Source organism: Asterias rubens, chromosome 21, assembly GCF_902459465.1.
Source record: "Asterias rubens chromosome 21, eAstRub1.3, whole genome shotgun sequence".
Taxonomy (NCBI): Eukaryota; Metazoa; Echinodermata; class Asteroidea; order Forcipulatida; family Asteriidae; genus Asterias; species Asterias rubens.
The window spans coordinates 5,339,749-5,367,423 of record NC_047082.1 but is presented as its reverse complement, the minus strand read 5'-3'; the positions used below and the strand labels follow the sequence as shown (position 1 = coordinate 5,367,423).

Below are 27,675 nucleotides of genomic sequence, written 5' to 3'. Positions count from 1 at the left end.
GGCTTTAAACTCAAGAGTGTATTTGTAGTTGAGACATCTGACCTCCAATCCATAATGTTGGGTTAAAATCCCATGGAATATGCCTGCATGTACAGCCGTCGATTTCACCAATTGATCTCTTAAATTAATCTTAGGACTATGGACTAGTTTAGTTCCGTATCCGAAGACGTTGGGACACATTGCACCCGGTCCTAAGTTAGGACGGGTTACCTGTTATCACTCGAGATAGAATTAATCCTAGCGTTTCGTGAAATCAGCTGCAGGGGTATTTTCTATCCTGCACGGCTTAAAATGTACCAGTTATATGCTACTTTCGAATTAATATTTATATTGTTATTAGTATTTGTTATCAATTTAGCTTCAGTTTGAACCCTACTAATCTTTGTAATATACATGTATGTTCGTCTTTTGCAAAGTAGTTTCATTTTCTTTAGGGGTAAATCAATACTCCTATCAATACTACACAATTTGCACTATTGTAAAGCCTGGTTTTATATTTTCTGCGAATGCTATATGAATTTTGACCTCACAAATTTGCAACAAATAATTCGCAAACAGTTGAGTTTTGCTCAACTCCTGCGAAATATCCACAGCATTAACAGCCATGTGATGTAAGAACAGGCTTTGCATCTACAGAGAGTAAAAATCAGCCTTAATGCTAAAAATGATTAAAAGCTTACTCTTTTTGGTATTGGTGGTTACAGCATTAGCGAAGGCTCGGCACAAAGCTTCTCGTTGTTTCTTAGCACTCTCAGGTTTCTTGCTCTTCTTGACTGCTTTATTGATGTAATCAATGACACGCTGTTCTCGTTTGACTTCAATTTGCCAGTCTTTACTGTTAGCAACCACTGGGGTATAGGCAAGAATATCTGCATAGATCTCATGATCAGTCAGCTCATAGTCCTTTATATGTTGCCTGTCAATCAAATAAACACATGTACATCCAGTCAAATGTTTGATCAATCATTGGTTTTGGAAGAAACTTATTTCTTCGTATCCCATTCGCATTAGCAGTTACAGTTTATCATTACAGTCGACTCCCATTATTACGAGCTCGCATGTTACGAGGTTCCGGTTGATACGAGGTTTTTTGCCGGTCCCGAACGGCCCCATGCGTGTTTCAATGCATTAAAATACTGATTATACGAACACGGTAGTAGCGAGAACACGGTTATAACGAGGTAATTTGGGAGACCCATTACGAGCAAAACATTGTTTAAAACCCTTCTATAACGAGAACAATTAAAAAACCAACAAAGGAAATACCTGTACAGCTGGTAAAGTCGATATTTGTGGCTTTTAAGACATACAATAGAGGTGTTAAGTGGACGCTACCGCTAGCAACACTAATCCGAAATCGGGAGTCACGAGTCAGCAAGCAAGGTTGTTAATTCCAAACTCCGGACAATGGTGGGATTAGGAGGTTTGCATGGTTCAAACATTGGAGAAATCTTAAGAAAAGATACTGATCCACTGTGTTTATAAGCGCATTATAAATTTTCAGAAGAAAAAAAACACCCGCAACTTACAATTAAAACTAGTTGCGTGATCAATATTATTGAATGCAAAAGCAAGATTTTACCTGGTATCCCACATTGGCAATGAACCATCTAACATGACACAGTGTTTACCAATGAAAATCAAGATTCTATTTTTTGTTGCTGCGACGAGTGTATTGCACATGCACACACATATATGCACAGAACATCTTCCCTGGTATCTCGCGTTAGCAATGAACCTTCTATTATTACACTAGTGGTTACCAATGAAAATCCAGCTTTTATTTTATTGACTGAAAATTTTCACAGCGTGTGCAGTATGCATTGCAGCAGTAAGATTTCCCCTGGTGTCTCGCAGCAGCAATGAACCATCCAGCGTAAAACAGGTGGTTACCAATGAAAACCAAGACTCTATTTATTGCATTGGCAATAAACTGCCGGCGACCAAAGTTTTGTAAGAGAAACTTCCCAAAACATGAACGCAAGTTAAAATCTTACACTTTTTATCAATCTTGTAAAATGTAAATTGATTTTAAAATTTAATTTAAAACTAAACCAACTTAGTTAAAACAGTTTTATAATCCCCGCGTTGTGCTTGTTTGTGCAGTACATCGCACATAATGTACTATACTCTATGCACACAGTAGTATAGTCAATTGCAGCTCTGCCATGCATCTGTGTGTACACACGTGCGGCCATTATGTCATGTACATGTATATGCAAGTACATGTACACGTGTTGTGTGCATGCACAATGATGACATATGCATCTATATTTAGCGCGCTGCGTTTAAGACGAGATTCGGATAATACGAGGAAAATGGGCCAGTCCGGCGGACCTCATTATAACGGGAGTCGACTGTACATGGTGTTACTGCAAACCTTTACTACATGTATAAACTTATTTCTATTTGCCACAACATACTGCAGAAACAACCTCCTGTTTTTATTGTTGGTTTTACCACGACCTTTGCAATTCCAGAGCAGTGTCTTATCAACCTGCTTCTAGCTACTGGGCAATCTCGGTAGTCTAGTTGGTTAGACACTGCTGGAGCTAGCATTTACACAATTGCAACACCTTTTTGACACAATACAGAATTGAAATAACCAATCAGAGACTTACCACAGGCAGTCATCATCATTGCAGGTGCCGTTTAATTCAAACTTGCATAAGACCTTCATAGGGTCCATTTTGTGACTGAACGATGGCGACAATCTGGACAACTTGGCTTCCTTCACAAAAAAGGGACTTAACCTGTAACAAAAGATTCATTTTTTTTTTTAAATGCAGACAAATAATTAACTATGAAAATTACAAACTTTCAACTAGGTTTGCCCCAAACTTACATTACCTGCACCATTTTGATACAACACCTCAATGGAAAGCACTGGACCAAGGAAATGTTGACCTCTGACCCACGTACATTAACTAAGAGAGGTTTGCAGTAACACCATGTAAATTTCTCTTTTGAGTAGTGGTGGTTTCGAAAAGAACTGGTGGTTTTCAGAAGTTTTATTTCTGTACTTTAACACTCAAAAGCTGACTGGGCGCATGTGTACAACACCAAGGGAACAGTTCCAACACCGTAAAGCGCATGAAAAATAGACTGTTGCCCGGGCGACAGTCTACTTGTCATGCGTACATGTATTTGTCATGTGCGTGAATACTTGCGTGCGTGCGTGCGCTTGGTAAACAGCAAAGATAGCATCTGGCATGTTATGTTTATTGGACCACAGATATTTTTGACTCTCGGTCATGAATATGTTTGAGTACTGTATATATTTGGTTTGCTGTAACACCATGTGTTTATCTACTTACCAGGAGGAGTTTGTTCTTAGAGAACTGTCTTTCTATATTCTACTACCACGGAGTAAGTTTATCGGATTGTTTGGGAGACTTCTAAGTTCTGAACAGAACTGTTATGCTTTTTTAAATACTACCTGGGCGGAAGGTATAGAAAATTGGCTGGGACTACTTCTTTTAGGATCATTATTAACTACCACGGAGTGAGTTCTTAAATTGGTCTCAACGTTTCGACTAGCTTGCTCTAGTCATCGTCAGGAGACTGGCAAGTAATCACAAATGGTGTTACCACAAACCGTACCTCACCATGCAGTGCCTCAAATCATAATATGTATGACATGTATGAGGTACAGTTAAGTGGTCAGTGGTATAACATTTCTTACCTATATGAGCGGAAGCGTAAAAGAGGACTTGAGTATTTCATCAGAGTAGATGTCAATCTCTCCTCTTCCACTTCATCCTCTGTGGTCTCCTCATCGTTAATGATCCTCATCTTTATCTCATCCATTCTCCTCACTGACTGTTCCTTCAATACAGACCTTTCTAATCCTATACCAAAATGTGAGGCTAGTTGAGTAAAGTCCACAGCTGTTTTGGATTTCTCCGACAGTGCACACTTTAACCGTTTAATCTGTTCATCACTGGGCATGGTTAACCCCTCCACTAAAGTTTCTCTTTTTGTAGATGTACTTGACTTGTCTTTTCGATGTTTACTCGATGTAGAGTGGCTGGAATCGATGGCCTTTTCAACCTTTCTCTTTGAAAGTGTTTCATGATGCGAATCACTACTTTGTGTGTTAGTCCGTGATGTTGTAGGTTTAATGAATTTTTTACTGTCAAGAGGTATTGAAGACAGGTTTGGTCTCAGGGAAGGATTGTCATCAAGGAAGGAACGACGTCGTTTAGTTTGAGTTCTCAGATATTTCTCAACATCACTTTCACTATCAGTGTTTGTTGGTGTATCATTCCCAAGAATAATCTTGTCTTTAAGGAGAAGCTGGGTGGATGGTTTCTTATTCAGTAGTTTGGTTTTGGTTGTTAGGATGCGGACTGCGGTAGGGACAGGCTTCATTCTTGTAGCTGCTTGCTTGCTACTCACTTCTCGCAATAGCTCAAGTTTCTTTGCATATTCCCGTTCAAGGCGCTGCAGACGTTTTAGTTCCGATTCAGAGCTGCCTGATGCTGGTGAAAGTGCAGTATTTTTGACCTGTAACAAACACATAAGGGTTTAAGATATATTCAAACATAGCTTTACTTAAAGTTTTATTTGTGTTGAGCTGTTATGCTGAGGACCAACTTTCCCATTATAAGTGCCTTTATTAATCTGCTAATTGTATAGTTTCCTGTTAAAGGCAGTGGACACTATTGGTAATTACTCGCAATAATTATGAGCATAAAACCTTACTCGGTAATGAGTAATGGGGAGAGCTTGATAGTAAAATACATTGTGAGAAACGGCTCCCTCTGAAGTAACGTAGTTTTTGAGAAAGAAGTAATTTTCAACGAATTTGATTTTGAGACCTCAAGTTTAGAATTTGAGGTCTCGAAATCAAGCATCTGAAAACACCAAACTTCGTGTGACAAGGGTGTTTTTTCTTTTGTTATTATCTCGCAACTTCGATGACCAATTAAGCTGAAATATTCACAGGTTTGTTATTTTATGCATATGTTGAGATACACCAAGGGAGAAGACTAGTCTTTGACAATTTCCAATAGTGTCCCTGTTTAAGCCTGTTATTATTATATTATCATTTTAAGTTTCATTTTTAGAAATGGGAGGAAAACCAAAGAGAAATTTTCCAAGGAAAACCCTTGCACTCAGGTTGGGACTGAAGACCCAATCCATGTGTAGTGCCCCCGGCGTGATTTGGGTCAAGAGGTAAGGGCAAGGATCTGTGAAGATTTTGGCTAAATTGGTCATTCAGGTTGCAAGAGAATAATGAAAGAAAAAAACACCCTTGTTGCACAAATTTGTGTGCTTTCAGATGCATAATAAAAGGCTTTGACCTAAAGTCTTTTATTATTTGAGTGAGAAATTACCTCTTTCTCAAAAACTACTTGAATTTAAAAGGAGCCATTTCTCACACACATTGTTTCAACCTATCAATATCTCTCCATTGCTTGTTACCAAGTAAGTTTTTATGCTAACAGTTATTTTCAGTAATTACCAATATTGTCCAGCGCCTTTAAGATTATTGATAAAATTCTAACCTAGAATGAACTCAAAATGGTGGGAGAACACACAAAATACAAAAGACTCATTTGTTTGAACCTGTATTTTGGAAAAATGACAAGTAGATACACACATGGTATTACTGCACTACCAAATATATATTGATACATGTACCTCACCATGCAATGCCTCAAATCCTATATCATATTACTATTAGCATTAATCAAATAATTGTATGTGACTTACATTAGCTTTGACTTTTTGTTTTCCACCATTCACAACCGCTGTTGTTGGAATACGATGAGCAACTTGTAACAATAACTGTGATTGGCCAACTTCTCCAATAGCCACACCCTTTAACCTAGCAAGGCTTTCTCTTAGCTCAGTCTCTTTGGTCATATGCTCTCGGACTTTATTCTGAATCAGATGTCTCTGGAATAATGAAAGTACAAGAATGGTGTGATGACAAACACAAATGCCCCGCTGAGACTATAACTTCATTCTTGAGTTACAGTGTACCACTTAGACATTGCTTTTGGTAAAGCATGAATGACCTTGACCATTTGACATGTTTGACAACGAGGTTAAAAAGACCAATCCACAAACCAAGTTGGGAGTTGATCTGGATGACATTTCTTTTTATTTAGCCAGAATGACTTTTACATTTAACAAAGGGGGTCCGAAAACAATAGGCTTCTGGGGATCCAAAGACCAATCCACACTCCCAAGTTTGGAGCTGATACACTCTATGCCAAGTCCTTCTTGGGTGATCACTGATACACTCTATGCCAAGTCCTTCTTGGGTGATCACTGATACACTCTATGCCAAGTCCTTCTTGGGTGATCACTTGGACAATGGTTGTACTAACACACACATACGGAAGGACAAAGCTAACAATGCCCCTTCCGCTTTCTTCCCCGGCGGGGTCACTTGCGATTAATAAGTTAACATTTGCGACCGGCTCTGTCAAAATGAGGAATATCAAGTACATTTCATTTTTGAGTTTATCATAATAATCACAACAAGCAAATCTCAAAATTTTAAATAAAATAAAAATTATGATCGAATACAACCTTCCTGTCTGAAAAAATGTGGAATTTTCGATGAAAATATTCTCTCCATTGTATGAATACAACATAATTACTTTTTAGTAACTTTACCTGTAGATTGTATTTCTTTATTTGTGAGCGATGGGAAGCAGCAATGATCTCTCCTACAGCTAAATCATCTCGAAGACGTTTTAACTTAACTTCCATCTGTCGAAGACTTAAGCTGCCTTTCTGAAGTCGTTTCTCTAAGGCACTAAGAATCCTACAATCTTTCTCAGCCGTCATTCTATTGGATTGAAATAGTCATGAATAAACAGTTTACATGTAACAAAATACAGAATTCACAGGATTCTGTGTTTTCTTTAAGAAATAGTTTCTTCAAATGATAATAATATTATCAAAGTCTCATATAGCGCATGTATACCAAACAAGGTACTCAAGGCACTGAGATACAAACTTTCAGAAAGATAGGGTTATTGAAGTGATGGATTCTGAGACCCAATTATGTAGCACCTTATAAGGGTTTACAAGGTGCTACTGCGCATTTAGCAGCCACAGCCAGGAACACCGGGGCGAACCCCTTCTCTCTAATAGAAGAAACTGGAAATAAATACAGTTACATTTTCAGTATTTTTTAACCACTGAATGCAAGAAGACCTGTTAAGATTATTAGCCTTGGCAACTAGTGTGATTAGTGTTAAAGTTGAAACTATTGATTGCTTAATTGAGTCGCATCTACCGTTATTCAATGGTTTATCGTGCCAGCTCAACTATTATAAAAATAGTCGCGACTTCCTGCTTGGTGAACCAATTGTGTCACTCACGACTATTAACGACAACATAACTTACTTACGACACACAATCAGACATCAGTGACACAATCCTTCAATCCTTTAAACACAAATTTTGATATATTGCGCCTGTGGAAAACATTATGCCACGATGCATATTGGGAATTAAAAATTCGAAGTGTCGAAGTCGCAAACTATTTGAGGCGCAACTTGAGTGTCACTGAGTGACGGATATTCGTGATAAGCCACCATTATTATTATTATACAAATACATGGTTCAGACCAATATTAATTGATGATTGCTTTAATTATTTTAGACAGAGACCATACCTGTGTTTGGCAAGATCCACCTGGCGTTCAATAACTTGCTGCTTGTCTTTATTCATAAGATCAGATTCTACCGGGACTTCTTCTGCCTTCCCTTCTTTATCTTTAAGCTTGGATTCCTTTACCACAACTTTCCTTTCCATTTTGTCACCGATCTGGCATAAAAATCAAACATTATTATTGTTATTCAGCCATTTCAATGCAATGACAAGCAAATACAAAAATACTTCCAGACAGGCTTGGAGAAACAAAAGCAAAGTAATTTCTGTGGTATGTAAGTCTGCTTCCCCACATCTGGTTAATAACAATTATTTATGTACAAAATGATACAAAATATAAACTAGCCTATCAGGCTTGGTGTTGGTCTCATATACCTTGCAGTAAAATACTGAATGTGCGCTTAGAAACAACCAGATTAAGCGCCTAATAAATCTTGTGTATTATTAATGTTATGAAAAATGGATAACATGGAGAACCTATGTATTAAAAACTTGTACTTACTTTTTATTTATTTATTTTTAAAAAGCCAATAACCGCCATTTACAGGTATCATTTCAAACAGATAAAAACTATGTATAAATATTTATACATGTTTACAATATTTATACAAAATAAGTTGAAAATTAATAACAAAATTAATTACAAACTGCTAGATACCTTTGTGATACATATGGAGACATCTTTAATGGGTGACTGGGTACCAGGACTACCCCCACCACTAGGCGTCAATTTACCCAGCCTTATTTGTTCTCGGCGATAGATCTCTTCCTTTAGTTTGCGATACTCGGCTCGTTGAACCTCGGGGAGCTTTTGCATCACCTCTGGGGTGTTTGGATACGGTAGGGGCCTGGACTTGTTCTTCTGGGCCTATAAAGTGTATTAACAAATCATTGTCTAAATGTAGTACCCACTTGTAAAAGCAACAACAGGGTTATCAGCAATGCAGTATTTTCTGTTACAGGGTTTGGGTACTTTTTGTACGACACAAAACAAAAGCGTCCACAGATTTACATTAATCTTACATCACTTGCTGAGGTGCTACAGTTTTTGAGAAATGATTAAAACAATTTCACAAAAATAGTTTTTGTCTCAGTGAGACAAAAGTTATTTTAGCATGTACAACAGATTTACGTTAATGAAGCTGAAACTTCTACAGGTAAATTAAATCGCATACATTCAAAGTGAGTGAGGACACACTATCTCATGGCTATACACTTGATCTACAAAGGGTATCAAAACCCTGTTTTCTGTGTGTATATTTCTGTTATTTTTATTTTGACAAAAGATGATGGAGATGTTGAATGTCTAGACAATGTATCAATTTAAGGTACTGTAGCCAGTGCTATGCACAAGAACCTTATACACATTGCAAAGCATAAAGCCCAAACCAACATTTTACATTTCAAAGGTAGTCAGGGGTCGATTTCACAAGGAAATAATGCCTGGTCCTAGGGATAAAAAAAACCCAGATGGCTAGTCCTATAGGTTAGGACGAGTAACTCGTCCTAATTTGGGATAAGACTAGAGTCTGAACAGTTTGTGAAATCATATTTATCTGTGTAAGAGATTGGGTGCTAAACAAAAATTTAACAGCCATAAACAATGGTCCTTGAACCTCAATAGAACAATTAAATATAATATTGGTAAAATACAAAATTTACAAATTCTGATATTTTTCTTTTTTGTTAAAAGGTAATTATTAATGAAAATGCTAGTGTGAGGACCCAGCCTTGGTTATGAACTCTTAGTCGGGGACTGGCTCCTGTAAATGTATTAACAGTGGCCAGCCACCAACCCGGTCATTACCACACAAACATTACTGGGTCCTTACACTGTAATTTCCTGAATTAATTTATTTTAGGGGGAAATAAACCCTGAAATGCACTGAACTTACGTCTACTTTCCGCCGCTCTTCTTTCAGGAATTGATCTAGGAGGCTGATCTGGTTGACTTTCTGACTTGGATAAGTGTGTTCATCATCACTGGAATCAGTGTCATCACCAAACTGAATCACAACAGGCTTATGGGTTGGGATCTGCATACAAATTATACAATAATGTCAAGCTGGGTACGCAGTGGAAACGCATTGAGTATGAACTGGCCATAGATATAGACTATAATACACAGTTCCACCGCGCATACATACGCGCCATTGCCTGTGTAGACAAAGTTTTGGGTCACCATCGACGTGGTAAAATGTCATTTTCAGGTGACCAAATAAAATGAACACGGGAGATAGACCAATGGTGGTCCCCATGCCAGAACCTGCGTATGTACGCGCGGTTAGATCTCGGTATTATAGTCTATATCTATGGAACTGGCCTTCAAGCCTTTTCCTTTTTGCTGAGCAGCTGGTATTTTGCACACGGTGGTGGTTCGAACATCAAACGGCACCTCAATCTGGATCTTAAGCCGAGATTTCAGAAAGGCCCACGATGAAGCAATTAACTTGAAGTTTCTAAAGCTTATTTTTCTGCAGGGTGCATTTGGTTTTAGCCAGTGTACACTCAACTTTCACTCAACTTTCAAGAACCTGAAAACAGATGCCTGATAAACCTGTTTTCAATTTGTACATGGGATGCCAATGTCATCAGGAGACATGTATACACACTGGGTCAATGTTGGGTTAAGCCCAGTTCATACTTCTTGCGAATGCGAATAAGAATCAAATTCTGAATTCACAGGGCTGTTTTCGCAGCCAAAGTTTCACAGGAGTTGAGCACAAGTCAACTGATGAAAATTATTCATTGCAAATTTGGGACGTCAAAATTGGTATCGCATTCGCAGGAAGTATGTCCCGGACTATACCCACCCGGACTATACCCATCTACATCAAAACTGGTGACAAATCACTACAGGTTAAATCAACAGCTTTCTGATACAAGTACCCCTTCAAACTCAAATGTTAAATCTACTGCGACAATGTGTGAGTGTGCAGCTAACACTGTTATTTCAGCAAGCTCCTATTTTAAAACACTGTCTGAAAAGTGAGCGCATGGTTGGAATTCAAGAAAGTTGAACCTTTCTAGCCAACAATTTGGGGGAACATTTGGTGCTTTGCTTTAAAAGATTTTGGTACTTTGAATTGATCTGAATGTTGGAATATGCACAAGACTAGCAGCCTACTTAAGTTCTATTAAGCAGATTTCAAATACTCACAGCTGGAGGTTGAACTTTGACCTTGGCCTTAGCAACCACTGGTTTAATGATGGCATGACTTGAACTCTGGAATGGAGACTGAGTCCTGGACAGTGACTGCGGGGACGATGTTTTAGGGGACGAGGATTGTTGTATTGATTGTACAAATGGGATAGGAGCATCTGAGGAGGAGGTTGTTATAATGGGAGATGGCTCATAAACTGGCCCCCGGATGATTGGCTCATCAGGAATGTACTCCTCTGTCGAAACCTGCAAGCAATATCAAGAATAGCATTTAAAGGCACTGGATACTGTTGGTAAATACTCAAAATAATTGTTAGCATAAAAACTTACTTGTTAATAGCGATCAATGGAGAGATGTTGATGGTATAAAACATTGTGAGAAACAGCTCCCTCTGAAGTACATGAAGTAACGTCGTTTTCGAGAAAGAAGTTATTTCTCACTAAAATATTTGAATTTGATTTTGAGACCTCAGAATTTGATTTGGAGGTCTCGAATTCAAGCATCTGAAAGCACACAACAAGTGTGACAAGGGTGTTCTTTCTTTCATTATCATCTCGCAACTTCGCTGACCAATGGAGTTCAAATTTTCACAGGTTTGTTGTTTTGTTCATATGTTGAGATACACCAAGTGAGAAGACTGGTCTGTGACAATTACCAGAGGTGTCCAGTGTCTTCAAGAACTCTAGGTTGTTGAGAATGTTTGCAGAATAAAGAACAAGTGATAAACCCACAAGAGAGGAACTGACTGAGTAAATAAACAACAAATTGGAGCTGATTAGAACATTTAAAGAATATTATTTTTGACTAGAACATTTGACTAGTGCGGGATCTGACCAAACAACCTCCAAGTTAACATGCGGCTACTCCACCAACTGAACCATCCTACTCTTTACTATTAGTGATCTCCCTATTTTGCCGATACCTTTATTCCAGGGTGCATTCCACAAAAACCAGCTAAATGCGCTTTACATTAGTGCCCTGGTCATTGGGCCAATAACACTTTTAATCTTGCTCAGCTCCCTGGGGAGTAAGCCTATACAACCTTGACAACCAGAGCGCTCCAGTGTTTTTTTATACACATTATCAACCTTTACCCTCCCAGGTACCCATTTATACCCCTGGGTGAAGAGAAGCAAGTGTCAGGACACAAGTGTCACCGTCGGGACCCAAACCCACACTCTGATGACTTGTGAACCACCACAACATGAATTTGGTGCTCTTCACCACTCGGCCATGACACCCTCCATAAACTGATAACTTACCTCGGTCTCCGGATGATGACTAGAGCAAGCTAGTCGAAACGTTGAGACCAATTTAAGAACTGATTCCGCGATACTACAGTTAATTACAATCCTTTTTTTACAACTTTACCTGGCAAGTAGATACACACATGGTGTTACCGCAAACCGAATATATATTGATACCTCACCATCGATGCCTCAAATCCTATTTACCTCGGTTTGTTCCTTAGCCTGAGCCTTAGCCGCTCTCTTAGTAGCCAAAGAGCGAAGAAGTTGCTCTCTCAAAGCCATCACAGCTTCCTCATCATCATCTTCATCTTCATCATCCTTAGCAACCATGGCAACATCATTGGCTCCTCCATCAGATTGTCCAATAGTTACAGATGTGTCCGTCTCTGAACCAGTAAATCCTTGAATCTGTCACAATAAAACAAAAATCAAGCCAGAATTCGTCACTTGCCATGGCAACCATGACAAAGTGAATGTAAAATAATGTTTTTCTGATGCTGATTCATATGGTAATTAACTGAGTGTTCAAGAATTGTTATCCAGAGGCCACGGCTGCTGGTTATTTTGCCAGCTACTCTGTCCTTTTTTGGTCTCATTAAGCTAAAGTCAACGAGTGAAAATCTTTTTTTTTTTAATAAAAAAAACATTTCTTCTATACAATTCCATTTTTCCGCCGCGCTGTACTTTGTTTACATGCAACGCATTGAGGAGGCATCCATCCCATTGGAATAGTTTTCATCCAACAACCCTTCCCAACTGACATGGAATGGAAAACATAAAAATACTTGAATGAAAGTAGAATCTATGGCAGGTTCAGGAGTCATTGGGTGCGTTCAATTAGCTTCCCTGGGTCGACCCCGCGGTGCTCACCTGGGTGAGCCCCTGACAAGAGCTAATCGAATGATCACCCGCCCTCTCGTTGCGACGTCATGCACCTGGGGCCAGCCCCAGTGACCCGTTCCACAAGCAGGGCACTTGGGGCTGACCCGGTAGAGCCCCTGGAATGACGTCAAAGCTATTCGAACATACCGGGGGAATATCCCACCACAGAGAATCTAGAGTTGAAAAAAATTGCTAGACCCTTGGGTGGGCCCTGAACCCGTCACCGAAAGGACAAGGGGCTTCCCCCTTACGCTTCATGCTCGCTCAGTCCTTTGACCAGGCTACTTAAAGGAACACGTTGCCTTGGATCGGACGAGTTGGTCTAGAAAAGCATTTGTAACCGTTTGTTATGAAATGCATATAGTTGGAAATAGATGTTTTAAAAGTAGAAGACAATGATCCACACAAATTTGCCTCAAAATTGCGTGGTTTTCCTTTTACTGTGCGAACTAACACGGTCGGCCATAAGTGGCTGATCGTATAGTCGACGAGGTAAAAGGAAAACTGTGCAATTTAGAGGCATGTTTGTGTGGATCATTGTATTCTACTTTTACAACATCTTTCTACCCATATGCATTTTATAACAAACGGTTACAAAAGCTTTTCAAAGACCAACTCGACCGATCCAAGGCAACGTGTTCCTTTAAATTTTTTTACCTGCTTCTTCAAAAACTGTGGACAACCCTGAACAGGTCTTGTAAAGGACTCAGACTTTCATAAGACAAGAAAACGGTGTGCAAACAAACTTATTTCCAAATGTTCAGGGCTACTTTTTGGGGTATGCAAACGCTACTTACAAACTCATGCGGTGCACTGGTGTCAAAAGCGACAGGCGTTGCAACTGAAAGAAACCAGCAAAATTATATTATTAGGAAAATACTTTTATTTTATTCCACACTTACAAAATGCAAAACAATAAATGACATTGTGACTGTTTTATTTCACTTTACATTGGAACATCTTGAGTTTGGACTTCTTTGTCGCATCTTTTTGTAGGCGCTTTGTAACCTTGGGAAAAAGGCACCTGATATAAATGCTGATATGTATAGTATGCATGTATGTATGTGAAACACATACACCTACAATGTAGTATTAACTCATATTACTAAATACCTTGGACAGTTTCAAGTCTCTGATTGGTCAAAACCCGGTCACGTGGGGGTGTATTAATGGTCGGTATAAAGACCGGCTTTGGATGGCGATTAAGTGGCCCCTAAATCAGCATGTATCCCATGCTTATTTATACTCATGTTAGTTTTCACTGTAAAACTTCGCGCTTTTGAGGTAACAGGTGCGCGCGTATAAACTCATTTGTCCTTATATGGTCTTGTTTACAGCGACATCCTACATGGATGCTGAGCTCATGCGCGCGTTTTACTGCACAAAGAACAGCTATCGTCCAATCATTTGCCTCCTTCGACACCAGTGAAGGCGCTGAACAGACCATTATTTAAAAGAGTCACTGGTCTCGACGATCAGTAATGTGATTAACGCACGAAAGAAATGGGAACCATCAAATGCTCAAATATGGCCCCTGAACATGTCTGGAAGTATCGGCGAGAGTCACCAAATTTGGAAAATTTTTGCTGTTTAATTCGTTAAAAGGTATTTATTAATACTGGCTGGCGCTGTTAAACGGACCTTGAAAATTTTGCTTAGCATGAAATTTCTTGTTTGATAAAAACAGGATTACCAACCAAATTTCTATTTGTTGCATATTGCTTGTTACTGGTATTCAGCTGTTGTGTATTCATTTTGTTTTTTACCCATATACACCGATGTGTGTTAGCACTGTATACTCAGTACTTGTGAACAAAATCACAGGCATATTACTCGGATGGGATGCGAACCCACGACCCTTGCAATTCTAGAGCAGTGTCATACCAACTAGACCACCAAGATTGCCCGGTGGCTAGAGGCAGTTCAAATCCGGTTGTTAGTTTTATCCTGAAAATCACGTGGAAATTTGGTTGGTAATCCTGTTTTTATCAAGGAAGAAATTTCATGCTTAGCAAATTTGTTGTGCTTATTTTTTAGCAGCTCTATGAAATTGGGCCCAGGCTGTAGGTGTACCACATGACTTGACTTACTTGGAGACTCTTCTATTTCACTGACTTCCATCTCGACCTCATCATAGTTATCAAACTGGAATTCCTTGGCTGGAGAGACAGTGTCAATCGTGGAAGACTCTAGTACATGAGCCTTGCTAGATTCCTTACCAATGGAGGGTGATCTCCTATATTTACTCTGAAAAAAATAAAATATATCAATTAGCAAAAACTATTGAAAGATGCAGAAAAGCAGGAACCTTTAGTTTTCCTTGATCTAAAGAAGCACCCCAGCATCCAGAAGCACCCCAGCATCCATAGTAGTTCCCAGCATCCATAGTAGTTTAACAAGTACACAACTTTGTTGCACTACAAAAAAATGAGTTTACAAAGAAGCGCTTAAACTTAAAGGATTTGCATACTTTTTGTAGGACACAAAACACCATGTCCACAGATTTATAGTTAACTTACATGGTCTGAAAACTGGTAAATACCTACATATTAACATCCTAAAACTGAGACTTTTTTTTTCTTTTTTTTTTACTCATTTCTCAAAAACTACAGCACCACAGCAAGTAATATTTTAAGGGCAGCTTTCTACCATCATTATCTTCAAACTGTGTAAGTATAATGTTAATCTGTGGACATTGTGTTTTGTGTTGCAAAAAGTAACCAGTCGTCGATTTCACCAAACTCTTCCTAACTTAGGATTAATCTTAGGACTTAGGACAAGTTGAGTTCCGTATCTAAATACGTAGGAAGCATTGAACCCATCCTAAGTAAGGACGGGTTACACGTCCTAACTCGAGTTAGGATTAATCCTAGAGTTTTGTGAAATCGTCTGCAGACCCTTTAAGTGTAGGATGAACTCCCCTACTATTGAGGAACTTAGTATGTTTGTTGATTATAGTAAAAGATGGCAACCGACTTTTGTCAAGGCTTAGTTGTTATGACTTAAAACAATATAGTCTTAATACATGTAGCGTATGACCTACCAATAAGGTACTCTCGACGCTTAAACAGACAGACACAAAATTATTTTTGGTTTTTACCCATACACAGTCTATTTGTGTTAGCACTGTATTCTCAGTACTATCCCGAGTCCTGTGAAAAAAATCACATATTACTCGGGTGGGGTTCAAACCCACGACCCTTGCAATTCTAGAGCAGTGTCTTACCAACTAGACTACCGAGAGTGCCCGGTAGCTAGAGGCAGTTCGAATCCTATGTTTTGGCAGCGGGTATGGCAACGATAATTTGAAATGATCAGACCAAAATTAACAGGGTTTACAGGTGCTGTGGCGCATTCAGAAGCCACTGCCAGACAAATCACGAGAAACACTGTCTCACAGCACACAGTAATAATGATAATAATAAGACATTTGTAAAGCGCCTAATGCAAAAGCCTCTAAGCGCATAAAGCCTCTAAGCGCATAAAAGATATGAGTTCTCCTTCGAGCCGGATTCGAACCAGCGACCTATGGATGTCAGGCATTTATCTTCTACAGTCCACAACACACCAGGACTTACTCACTACACTTGACGCATACCATCCAAAGAATGAATGCTGGTGAAGTATTTTCAGTTTCACTAAATGAAATTCTAGTAGTGGTTTGATCAAATTCACCAACAATGTTTAAAGTTTACATGAATGTAAGGTTAAAGGCTGTGTACACTATTGGTAATTGTCAAAGACCAGTCTCCTCACTTGGTGTATCTCAACATATGCATAACATAACAAACCGGTGAAAATTTTAGCTCAATTGGTCGTCGAAAGTGGCAGATAATAACTAAAGAAAAAACATCCTTGTCACACGAAGTTGTGTGCGTGTAGATGGTTGATTTTGAGACCTCAAATTCTAAACTTGAGGTCTTGAAATCAAATTCGTGGAAAATTACTTCTTTCTCGAAAACTATGTCACTTCAGAGGGAGCCGTTTCTCACAATGTTTTATACCATCAACCTCTCCCCATTACTCGTCACCAAGTAAGGTTTTATGCTTATAATTATTTTGAGTAATTACCAATAGTGTCCATTGCCTTTAAAGCAAAGGTGGGTTTAACATTATTGCAAAGCATTTTTTTCTTCAGTCATGTTCGCTGTACAATATTTTCAATTTTGAGTTTGTGATACGTTTTTTTTCTCGCAATGTTTTTACTCAGAAGTGAAAATAGTTCTTGACATTAATTTCAAAAGACAGAACAACATCACAGGTGAACATTTTATGTATGATTAACACTTGGTAAGAAAAATGTTTTTGGTTGGTAAAAGTATTGGTACAACAAGAAAAAAAAAACGCCTGAATAATAACAATTATAATATCAAAGTCTTATATAGCGCATGTATCTACCAAACAAGGTACTCAAGGCGCTGAGTATATATACAAACTTTCAGAAAGATAGGTTCTTGCAGTGATGAATTCTGAGGGCCAATTATTTAGCACAAAGGGTTTACAAGGTGCTAAGGCGCATACAGCAGCCACAGCCAGGAACACCGGGGCGAACCCCTTCTCTTTTCGATAAGTGTACTGGGTTCTTTTACATGCGTTACACAACACATGGGACCAACAGCTTTACGTCCCATCCGAAGGATGAAGCAATGGTTAAGTGTCTTGCTTAAGGACACAAGTGTCACGGCTGGGGGTTCGAACCCACACTCTGCTGATCAGTAACACCAGAGTTTGAATTCGGTGCTCTTAACTGCTCGGCCACGACACTTTTATTACTGCAATTACCATTATAATGCTGGACCAGACTACCATGAACTGCCTGAACAATTAAAAGTGCTTCAGACAAAACAAATTCATCAACACAAACTGCAAGTAAGATTCTAAAGAAACAGATATTTTTAAGCTTGTTGAAAACAACATACCCCTTGAGAAGCATAGGAGCTCCGGCTTGTAACAAAGTCCATAAAGCGGTTGAAGCGTTCCTTCTCTCCATGGACCTTAGCAATCTCGGCAGCTACACCTTGCTTCTCAAACAGCTGTTTAACCTTCCTACGTCGCTCCCTCTGTTTGGCCCTCTTCGATTCTGTAAAAATAAAAATAATAACCAGACATGATTGCATTTGTGCACAAATGCAGAGCTGTTTCGTTAATAACATTTTCAAATTTCTCAACTGAATTTGAATTTCTCTTGTCATCAAAGCAGTTATGACCAATCCAGCCTATTGAACAAATAATTTGGATTATACCGTGTTCAGATAGCAATTTATGACTTAAAGGTGCAAAAATGAAAAAAAAATCATAACAAATCATGTGATGACGTCATCATGACACATTGCACAACTCAGGAGAACTTGCCAATATCTAACAATCTACAAAGTTTCAACATAATCTCGTCATTTTATCGAGAGTAATACGACTTCAAAAAGTGCACATTTAATGCCGTGACACGTGACCCCCGATGAGGTCATTGATCTGAAACTTCACACATACGATGCCTGCCCGACAGTTAACGTGTGTGTAAAATTTGAAGTGATTAAACAAAACTTCACCACACACATCTTCAAAAAATCCATTTTGAAGAGTTTTAAACCTGCTGCTAGAGGGCGCTGTTGCAAGTTGTGACATCATCTGTATTTCTTTTTAATTGCCCACCCTTGGTAGACACTAACATCGTTGAAAGCAAGTTCATAACTTTTTCGCCTTTTAAATTACAAGGCACTTCCTGTTTTGACTCGTTTCGACCGGAAGTTGAGGTCACGCACACGACATAAAATGAAGACCTAATTTATTCCGACCCAATCCCGCAAACCAAAACCTACGGTCTCTTGTTGCTGATTTGATACAGATTTTCAAATATTTCAAATTTAGAACTTTAACATGACGTCACGTGACCGGCGATAACGTCATCATGACGTCATTGTGTAAGGATCATCATTGTACCATTGCCTTTCATCACTAAAAGTTTCATTGCAATTGCTCTTTAGAAACCATTACAAAAATCGCGAGTACTGAAACAGACAAAAAAAAACCAAAAAAAAAACAACAATTATAACTAGTATAACTAACTTGTACATGTATAGTGCATTTAACAATGATGTCTCAATGCGCTTTACATCAGTGCCCTGGTCAATGGGACAACTTTTTCTTTCTCCGCTTCCTGGGGAGTATAGAGCCTGAGCAGCCATGAGGCTCCGAAGGCTTTTTCAAACACAATATAACCCCCCCACCCCCTTCCCCAGGAACCTATTTGTACACCTGAGAGAAGGAAGAGAAGCAACTATAGTAAATCATCTTGCCCAAGTACATACGCCATGACCAGGATTCAAACCCACAATCCAATGACTTCACCACCAGAACTGGAACCATATAATGATATTAATTTTTTTTTATACCCATACACCGATGTGTGTTAGCACAGGCATGTTACTTGGGTGGGATTCGAACCAACGACCCTTGCAATTCTAGAGCAGTGTCTTACCAACTAGACTACCGAGGTTGCCCCGCGGTAGCTAGAGTCAGTTTGAATCCTATGTTTTGGCAGGGGGTACCGCAACGATATACATAACGTTAAATTTGCATCATATAGGCCTAATGATAGTCTCTACATTGTAAATGATTTGGGGTGGTTCTGAAAAGATCTGTTGGTTTCAACAACAAAAAATTATAATAAAAAAACCCTGAAACACGGAAGTGAAGTTCCCAAAACTGCCTATTTGGATGATTTTTTTCTTTTAATTCCTGCCCTAGATGACACTTTTACCATCAACAACCATTTTCATGATATCATGATTTGCGGAACGGTTGTTTTGAACATCAGTTGTTTTCATTATGGTTGTTTTCATTATCTTCATTACGGAATACACGCACAATCATTAAAACACAATGCCACACATAACCACATGGTGCCGAGCATCCCCCACCCATGCATACAGCCCCCTAAACAGCCCCTTCTTTGTTTAGGGCAAATCACGTCCCTGCGTTAAAGGCAGTGGACACTATTGGTAATTACTCAAAATAATTATTATCATAAAACCTTTCTTGATTCTGAGTAATAGGGAGAGGTTGATAGTATAAAACATTGTGAGAAACGGCTTCCTCTGAAGTGACATAGTTTTCGAGAAAGAATTAATTTTCCACAAATTTGATTTCGAGACCTCAGATTTAGAATTTGAGGTCTCGAAATCAAGCATCTGAAAGCACACAACTTCGTGCGACCATGGTGCGACAAGGGTGTTTTTTCTTTCATTAATATCTCGCAACTTCGACGACTGATTGAGCTCAAATTTTCACCGGTTTGTTATTTTATGCATTGTTGAGATACAACAACTGTGAAGGCTAGTCTTTGACAATTGGCAATAATGTTGAGTGTCTTTACGCAGCGCTATGACCTTGGGCCCAAGAAAGGAGAAACATGTGAGTACCTGTGTAAATAGAGGACCTATCTCTCTGACTCTGCTCTTCTGTTTGGTTCTCTTTTTCTTCTCTCTCTGTAACATTCTTTGTTGCTGATTCTAAGGCAAGGAGTCTTAGATGAAGTAACTCGTCATCATCATCTACAATCTCAATGATTTCATCTGACGCATCATTCTGTACCTATAAAATGGAACAATATCGATTATCCTGGGCGACTTTGCATGAATACACACTTTTCCATTGGCAACTACTATACAAATATTGACTGGCACAATTCGGTAAATAGTGTAGATGTGTATGTCTATTCCCCCAAGGGACTTTGAGTGACCAGAAGAGGGACCCAATTCCTGAGGCCGAAGGCCAAGGGAAATAGGTCCCTGTTCTGGTCACTATTTACCGAATTATGCCAGTAAATATGTGTTAAACAACTCACCTTGTTCTTTAATGTGAAATAAGAAAAGAAATTTGAAAAAGAAATTAATTTGTTTAGTTGCTGTCACACAGTTCACGTCAAGAGAGGGCGCTGTAACCAGTCAAAATTACTTGACTTGTTGTTTACTTAAATGTACATATGTACATGAATACTAATAATACATGCTGATACTGTACGTACCTCAACCACCTCATCATCACTAGCAGCCTCAGTTAAGGAAGTACTGGTTGGTACATGTACCTCAGCCACCTCCTTTGCTAACCCAGATCTTGATCTTGACCTCCCTGCAAGTTTGGATGATGACCTTTGACCTCTCGCTCTGTACAATAATTGAATAAATAATAATTCTTTCAAACAGTTCGGGCAACCTAACAAAATGGCAGGCATTTCACCAGTTTGTTTTTTAGAGTAATTGTTTGACTGTCCTCACAGTTGCATCTTATTAAAAATTGATCTCTAAAGATGCAATAAGACAATAATAATAAATATATGACAACAGTTAGCTCTGTAGCTGCTTCAGAGTACCAGCCTGGATACTACGTACACGACTCTTTAGTACGTCTTGCACCGTCTAGCAAGTTCAGCTCGAAGGCTCATTGTAACAACAAATGCGTAGCATCTTATATTCATAACTGAGAAGTCTTCTGAACCCCGAACATCTACTCCGCGGTAGTAGAATAAAGCAAGACAGTTCTCTTAGAACAAACTCTACCTGGCAAGTAGATACACACATGGTGTTACCGCAAACCAAATATATATGTTAAATTCATTTTGAACCTAGCAATGTCCCCTGCTGATTAATCAGCCCACTTTTGGGCTGCGTTATTGGCATTAGCTTCAGACTGCATTACTTTCAATCTAAAACTCTTTATAAGCGTCATACCAGCACCAATAGCAGAGAGAAATATTTTAAAACTGAATTACTGTCAAAGTTGGATATATTAAACAGACTGCACGGATCATCGTTTCATATTTTACTTTTAGCATACATAAAAGCCCAATCCATAAACCAATCAATATTTGTTTCTGACCTCTTTGGTTTTGCTTGACCTTTGACCTTGCTACTCTGGCCTCCATGACCTGTTCCCCCTGAGGTTAATTTCTCTTTCTCTTGTTTGATTAATTCCTGCACTTCATGGTGTTTACGTAGGAGTGTCTCATAGGCGTCTTCATCCGATGGTCCACCGGGTCCTCCCTCATCCCTTGCTAGAGGTCCTCTGTTGCCTCTTGCTCTCTGCCTCTCATCTCGCTTCTGGCTGGCTGATAATGGGCAAGTGTTAAGAAGACATGTATGCTGAGTATACAGTGCTAACACGGTGGATATACAAATGTAATAATAATAATAATAATAATAGTAATAATAATAATAATAATGATATTGAAGTCTTATATAGTGCATGTATCTACCAACAAGGTACTTAAGGCGCCGAGATACAAGCTTTCAGAAAGATAGGTTATTGCAGTGATGAATTCTGAGATCCATTTATTTAGCACCTTATAGGGGTTTACAAGGTGCTACGACGCATACAGCAGCCACAGCCAGGAACATGGGGGTGAACCCCTTCTCTTTTCGATAAGTGCACTGGGTTCTTTTACATGCGTTACACAACACGTGGGACCAACGGCTTTACATCCTATTCGAAGGACGAAGCAATGGTTAAGTATCTTGCTTAAGGACACAAGTGTCACAGCTGGGGATACAAACCCACACTCTGATAATCAGAATCACCAGAGTTTGAATTCGGTGCTCTTACACCTCGGCACGTCACCAAAACCAAAATTAATATTCTTTATCCCTATTGCAAATTTCTACATGAACAGTGTATTAAATTGTTGCGGTACCCGCTGCTGAAATATAGTATTCAAACTGCCTCTAGCTACCATGGCTATTGGGCAATCTCGGTGGTCTAGTTGGTATCACACTGCCCTAGAATTGCAAAGGTCATGGGTTCGAATCCCACCCGAGAAATATGCCTGTGATTTGTTTTCACAGAACTCGGGAAAGTACAACACCCATTGGGTGTATACATAGATGTAATGGGTAAAACTATTATTGGGGCCAAACAAAATAAATGTTGTGTTTACGGTAACGGCCCGAAAAAATTCCAGGTAGGTAGGTAGGAAAATAATTTTATTTTGTAATTTTATTTTTATATTTAAGTTCTTGAATTTTGAGTTATTTGTTAATATTTTAAACCCGTTACCATTATACTACAGCCCTGATACTTCGGCTTTTAAGGGGCACGGCAGTTTTGCCTTGACTTTTTGTAAAAATTTAGGGCACCAAGGCAATTTTCAAAAATTTGGAAGGGCATCACGGCAATCATAAAAAAGTTGCGAAGGGCACGACGGCAGTTTAAAAAAAAACCTCCGAGTTGCCTGCAAAAAATAGTTCTTCCAATTTTTCCATTTTCTAACTGTTACCCAATGAAAAAAGAAAGCATTCATCTAACTCAACAAAATAAACTACTTACAATACACAATAAATAATTTTTGTTCATACGTAATCCTACTATTGGTCATGCACGTTGTGTAGTTTTTCGTAAGAGACGCTAAAATTCCCACGTAACTGCTCCATTTTGACACGATGTTGACAGAATAAATGCATGCGGTGCGCGATGACTATGCTGTACATGATGGTACATCACATGTACCAAGCATGGGGAAAACCACTATCCCAGCATGCACAGACACGTCAAGTCTTCGTCTCAAGGCGTTTAGCGTTGGTTCGCGTAATTTTACCACTAGAGGACGTTTAAACTCACGCTATCGCTGTTCCGAAACGCCCTCTAGCGTTCGATGTCTCGAGTATTTTTTTGTCGCACGCAAAGAACAACGACTAACGGGCCTGAAATCTGCTGTTGTGCCTTACGTGCGTGAAATTGGGGTGTATTTCTTTGCGTAAAAATTTACACAGACATCAGGACTTTTTGGCTTATTTTCGAACTTGGGCAACGTTGAATATAAATTTTTTCGGGAGGAAGGGCACGGCGGCAATGATGAGAAAAGGGCACGGCAATCATTGCCGTGAAAAATTGGGTTTTTGAAGGGCATTGCGGCAATCGGTAGGGGCAACGATGGCAATTGCCGTCGTTGCCGTCGTGGGTGAAGTATCAGGGCTGATACTAACCTTGTTCGACTCATCAAGTTTAAATAAACCCTCATGTTGGAAAGTGGTAAAATATAAAAGTTTATAAGTTGTCATTTTAAATTTTACCAACTCACAAAATATTTAGAAAAATGTTTTGAGGTCGGCAATTCGGCCGCAAAAAATTCAGGTCGGTCGGGTTACCGTAAACACAACATTTATTTTGTTTGGCCTGGTATTCTTATCCTTGATGGCAATTTACATCTGTAACTGTATTACGCTGATATGCAGTACATAAGAACCCAAAGAAATAAAAACACTACATAGTCATCTGCTATGTAAAGTGCAAACACATCTTACCCAGAGCTTTCAAAAATGGTTAATACATTTATACATTATAAATGTTTTAAACATTTATCACATCATAAGCATAAGCTGTTAAAAACAACAAGAACAATTGGCTTAATATCCGTAGGCCTGCCACCACTTTTTCATTTGGAAATAGACCCCCGCAAATAAATTAGCATCTTATTTTGACTCAAATGAAATATTCCTTTTGGTAAACACGAGTAAAGAAGTGGTGCCAGGAAACTGAAATCTTTCCCAAAACACTTCTGTTTTTTAAGCTTAAAGCCCTTGCCCAGTTTTCTTGAGTAGTTAATTTTTATTTATTTGTGATAATCATAATAGTAACTTCTTGGCTCGGTACATGTAGTACTGGAGTGATAGTTTTGTTTAATTGTTGTCATTTCACAACAACTTATGAGCACCCCATGGAAGCCAAGCAAGAGGGACAGTACATGTTAGGCATATGTATGTATAAATTTGGGAAAAGTTTCCGTATGGCGCCACCACTTTTTCATTCGAAATAAAATAATATAGTATCTAATTTACCTGATTGATATATCCCTTTTTGTAAAAATGAGTGAAAAAGTGGTGGCGCCATACGGAAAGTTATCCTAAATATAACCTGGAGAACGCAGAAGCTGAGCTCAGCGTTCTCAGGGATATATTTCTATGGGACACACTCAGTCCCCACTGTCGTCATGACTGTCCGACTGTCACTGTCACATCGTCACATCAGTCCCAATTTAAAACTCGGCCCTGAGTTGTTACAAAGCGAGGTTACGATTTATTGCAACTGTAGATTTCTCAAAGGATACATTTCCTTTTTGACATCGTTTCCTTGGCAGTTTCTTTTCGTCTTTTTGGCCCACTGCCACCGGTTGTCCATGATTCACGTGACTGTGGTGGGTCTCTGTTTTCCTCCTGTGTCCGTTTCCTTCCCCTCACCTGTCCAGACGTTTCATTCCAGTTTGTTTTAGAACCACTTTTTCTTGAAGGGTGTTTCCCAGTTACTGATTCGGAGCGGTTTCTGAAGTATCTACTTGGTGATTCTTCCCGTGAACCACCACCGGTAACTGGCACCGACATCAGAGGTGGAATGAACTTAAATTGTCGCCCGCGAGCAAATCGCGATCGTGTCGGAAGACGGTCATGATCAGTTGACAAATGTCTAGATACGGCTATCATATCAAAACCGTCCATGACTTCCAACCCTGTTTCGTCCTCGATTTCCCCATCTTCTAACTCTCCTTTTTCTGTTGATTCCATCATGTTCTGAACTTCCTTTGGTACATTTTGGGCAGACATTACAGTGACTTTGCTTACTGAGTTGAAATCTTCGTTACGCGGTGTGTGTGTGTACGTGTGATGAGAAACTTCAGATGTGGTTAGTCTGGCACATGGAAGCCGTAGTTTGGCGTCACACATTTTGTGGAGTCTGGGTATGCGACTTACGTAAATTTATAATGGTGAGGGCGCCCTATCGCAACCCCCCACCCCCAATAAAAAAAAACTTTCGGCCTCCTGAAAACTACTCAATTATATATATATTTTGGACAATATTGAACTTGCAATGTGAAATCAATGTCAAAATCAGCACATTAGATTTTTGCATGAGAAAACCACCCGATGAATGGGTTCTTCAAACTGAATCGACCAGTCAGTTTTCGTGAAGTGCGCATCAATGAGACCAACGTTAAGACACTGGACCTAGTTTGTCAAAAGTGAGTCTTCTCACTTGGTGTATCTCAACATATGCATAAAATAACAAACCTGTGAAAATTTGCGAGCTCATTGGTCGTCGAAGTTGCGAGATAATAATGCAAGAAAACACCCTTGTCACAAGAAGTTGTGTGCTTTCAGAGTGCTTGATTTTGAGACCTCAAAATCTAATTCAGGGAGGTCTCGAAATCAGTTTTTTTGTAAAAAATTACGTCTTTCTCGAGCACGTCACAGAGAGAGGGAGCCGTTTCTCACATTGTGTTTTACTATCAACCTCTCCCCATTACTCGTTACCAAGTACGGTTTTATGCTAATATAATTATTACCAATGGTGTCCACTGCCTTTAAAGCCCAGGTTGAAGCGGGGGGGGGGGGGGGGGGGGGACACATCCCGTTGTGATAACTTACGCAATTAGTTGCATGGCACCCGACAATTTTACTCCTAAAGAATTATAAGGGCATACATTCTGCGAAATCAGTTTGGCGTAGGCCTCGTGGCAGTGACCTAAATTGTCGTCACACCTTAAATTGCGAACTATTGGTACCCGTACAACGATGTGTGTGCACTGTTATTTATTGGTACCCGTACAACGATGTGTGTGCACTGTTATTTATTGGTACCCGTACAACGATGTGTGTGCACTGTTATTTATTGGTACCCGTACAACGATGTGTGTGCACTGTTATTTATTGGTACCCGTACAACGATGTGTGTGCACTGTTATTTATTTTTATGGGTAGGATCTAAAATGAATAAATCTTTATTCACTATGCAAATTTAACATCTATTAAAGGCAGTGGACACTCTTTGCAATACTCAAAATAATTATTACAATAAAACCTTTCTTGATTACGAGTAATGGGGAGAGGTTGATAGTATAAAACATTGCGAGAAACAGCTCCCTCTGAAGTAGTAGTTTTCGAGAAAGAAGTAATCTTCCACGAATTTGATTTCGAGACCTCAGATTTAGAATATTTTTATGAGGTCTCGAAATCAAGCATTTGAAAGCACACAACTTCGTGTGACAAGGGTGTTTTTTCTTTCATTATTATCTCGCAACTTCGACGACCGAGTGAGCTCAAATTTTCATAGATTTGTTATTTTATGCATATGTTGAAATACGCAGTAATGCTTCTCAGTTTCAAATTAGGCAGCATAGAAATCATTAAAGGCAGTGGACACTATTGGTAATTACTCAAAATAATTTTTAGCAAAAAACCTTTCTTGGTGACGAGTAATGGGGAGAGGTTGTTGGCATAACACATTGTGAGAAACAGCTCCCTCTGAAGTAGTAGTTTTCGAGAAAGAAGTAATCTTCCACGAATTTGATTTCGAGACCTCAAGTTTAGAATTTGAGGTCTCGAAATCAAGCATTTGAAAGCACACAACTTGGTGTGACAAGGGTGTTTTTTCTTTCATTATCATATCGCAACTTCGACGACCGAGTGAGCTCAAATTTTCATAGATTTGTTATTTTATGCATATGTTGAAATACGCAGTAATGCTTCTCAGGTTCAAATTAGGCAGCATAGCAATAATTAAGTGGAAGTGAAATGTTTCTCAAAACCGCTGCCAACTGCTAAAAGGCCTCTAACTAAAAAGTCATCTTACATACAGACTTTATATACCTTTATCACGGTGCAGCCCATCTTGAATCTCCAATAATATCAATGTTACCAAACCGAGGCTGGAAGAACTAAATAGTCTGGTTCCTATTTTCAAAAGGATTGTTAGCATT

The 27,675-nt window shown here is 39.1% G+C and overlaps 1 protein-coding gene across 2 annotated transcripts in view; it reads right to left on the bottom strand.

The window, feature by feature from the left end:
• Window positions 1-25,650, bottom strand: part of LOC117304868 (zinc finger C3H1 domain-containing protein-like) — a 53,950-nt gene extending 28,300 nt beyond the window's left edge. For both annotated transcript variants that reach the window (XR_004520623.1, XM_033789497.1), the window contains exons 1-17: window positions 25,033-25,650; window positions 21,813-22,041; window positions 20,962-21,100; window positions 20,357-20,528; window positions 17,858-18,018; window positions 15,029-15,185; window positions 13,736-13,779; window positions 12,261-12,464; window positions 10,803-11,051; window positions 9,538-9,678; window positions 8,301-8,510; window positions 7,647-7,798; window positions 6,637-6,811; window positions 5,722-5,907; window positions 3,686-4,509; window positions 2,622-2,753; window positions 681-916 (exon numbers count right to left, since the gene is read on the bottom strand). Coding sequence is in view for 1 of the 2 variants with exons in the window: in XM_033789497.1 (XP_033645388.1) it covers window positions 681-916; window positions 2,622-2,753; window positions 3,686-4,509; window positions 5,722-5,907; window positions 6,637-6,811; window positions 7,647-7,798; window positions 8,301-8,510; window positions 9,538-9,678; window positions 10,803-11,051; window positions 12,261-12,464; window positions 13,736-13,779; window positions 15,029-15,185; window positions 17,858-18,018; window positions 20,357-20,528; window positions 20,962-21,100; window positions 21,813-22,041; window positions 25,033-25,642 (4,021 nt within the window). In the remaining variant the exon portion in view is untranslated. The remainder of the gene's footprint in view (window positions 1-680; window positions 917-2,621; window positions 2,754-3,685; window positions 4,510-5,721; window positions 5,908-6,636; window positions 6,812-7,646; window positions 7,799-8,300; window positions 8,511-9,537; window positions 9,679-10,802; window positions 11,052-12,260; window positions 12,465-13,735; window positions 13,780-15,028; window positions 15,186-17,857; window positions 18,019-20,356; window positions 20,529-20,961; window positions 21,101-21,812; window positions 22,042-25,032) is intronic.
• Window positions 25,651-27,675: the final 2,025 nt, after the last annotated feature.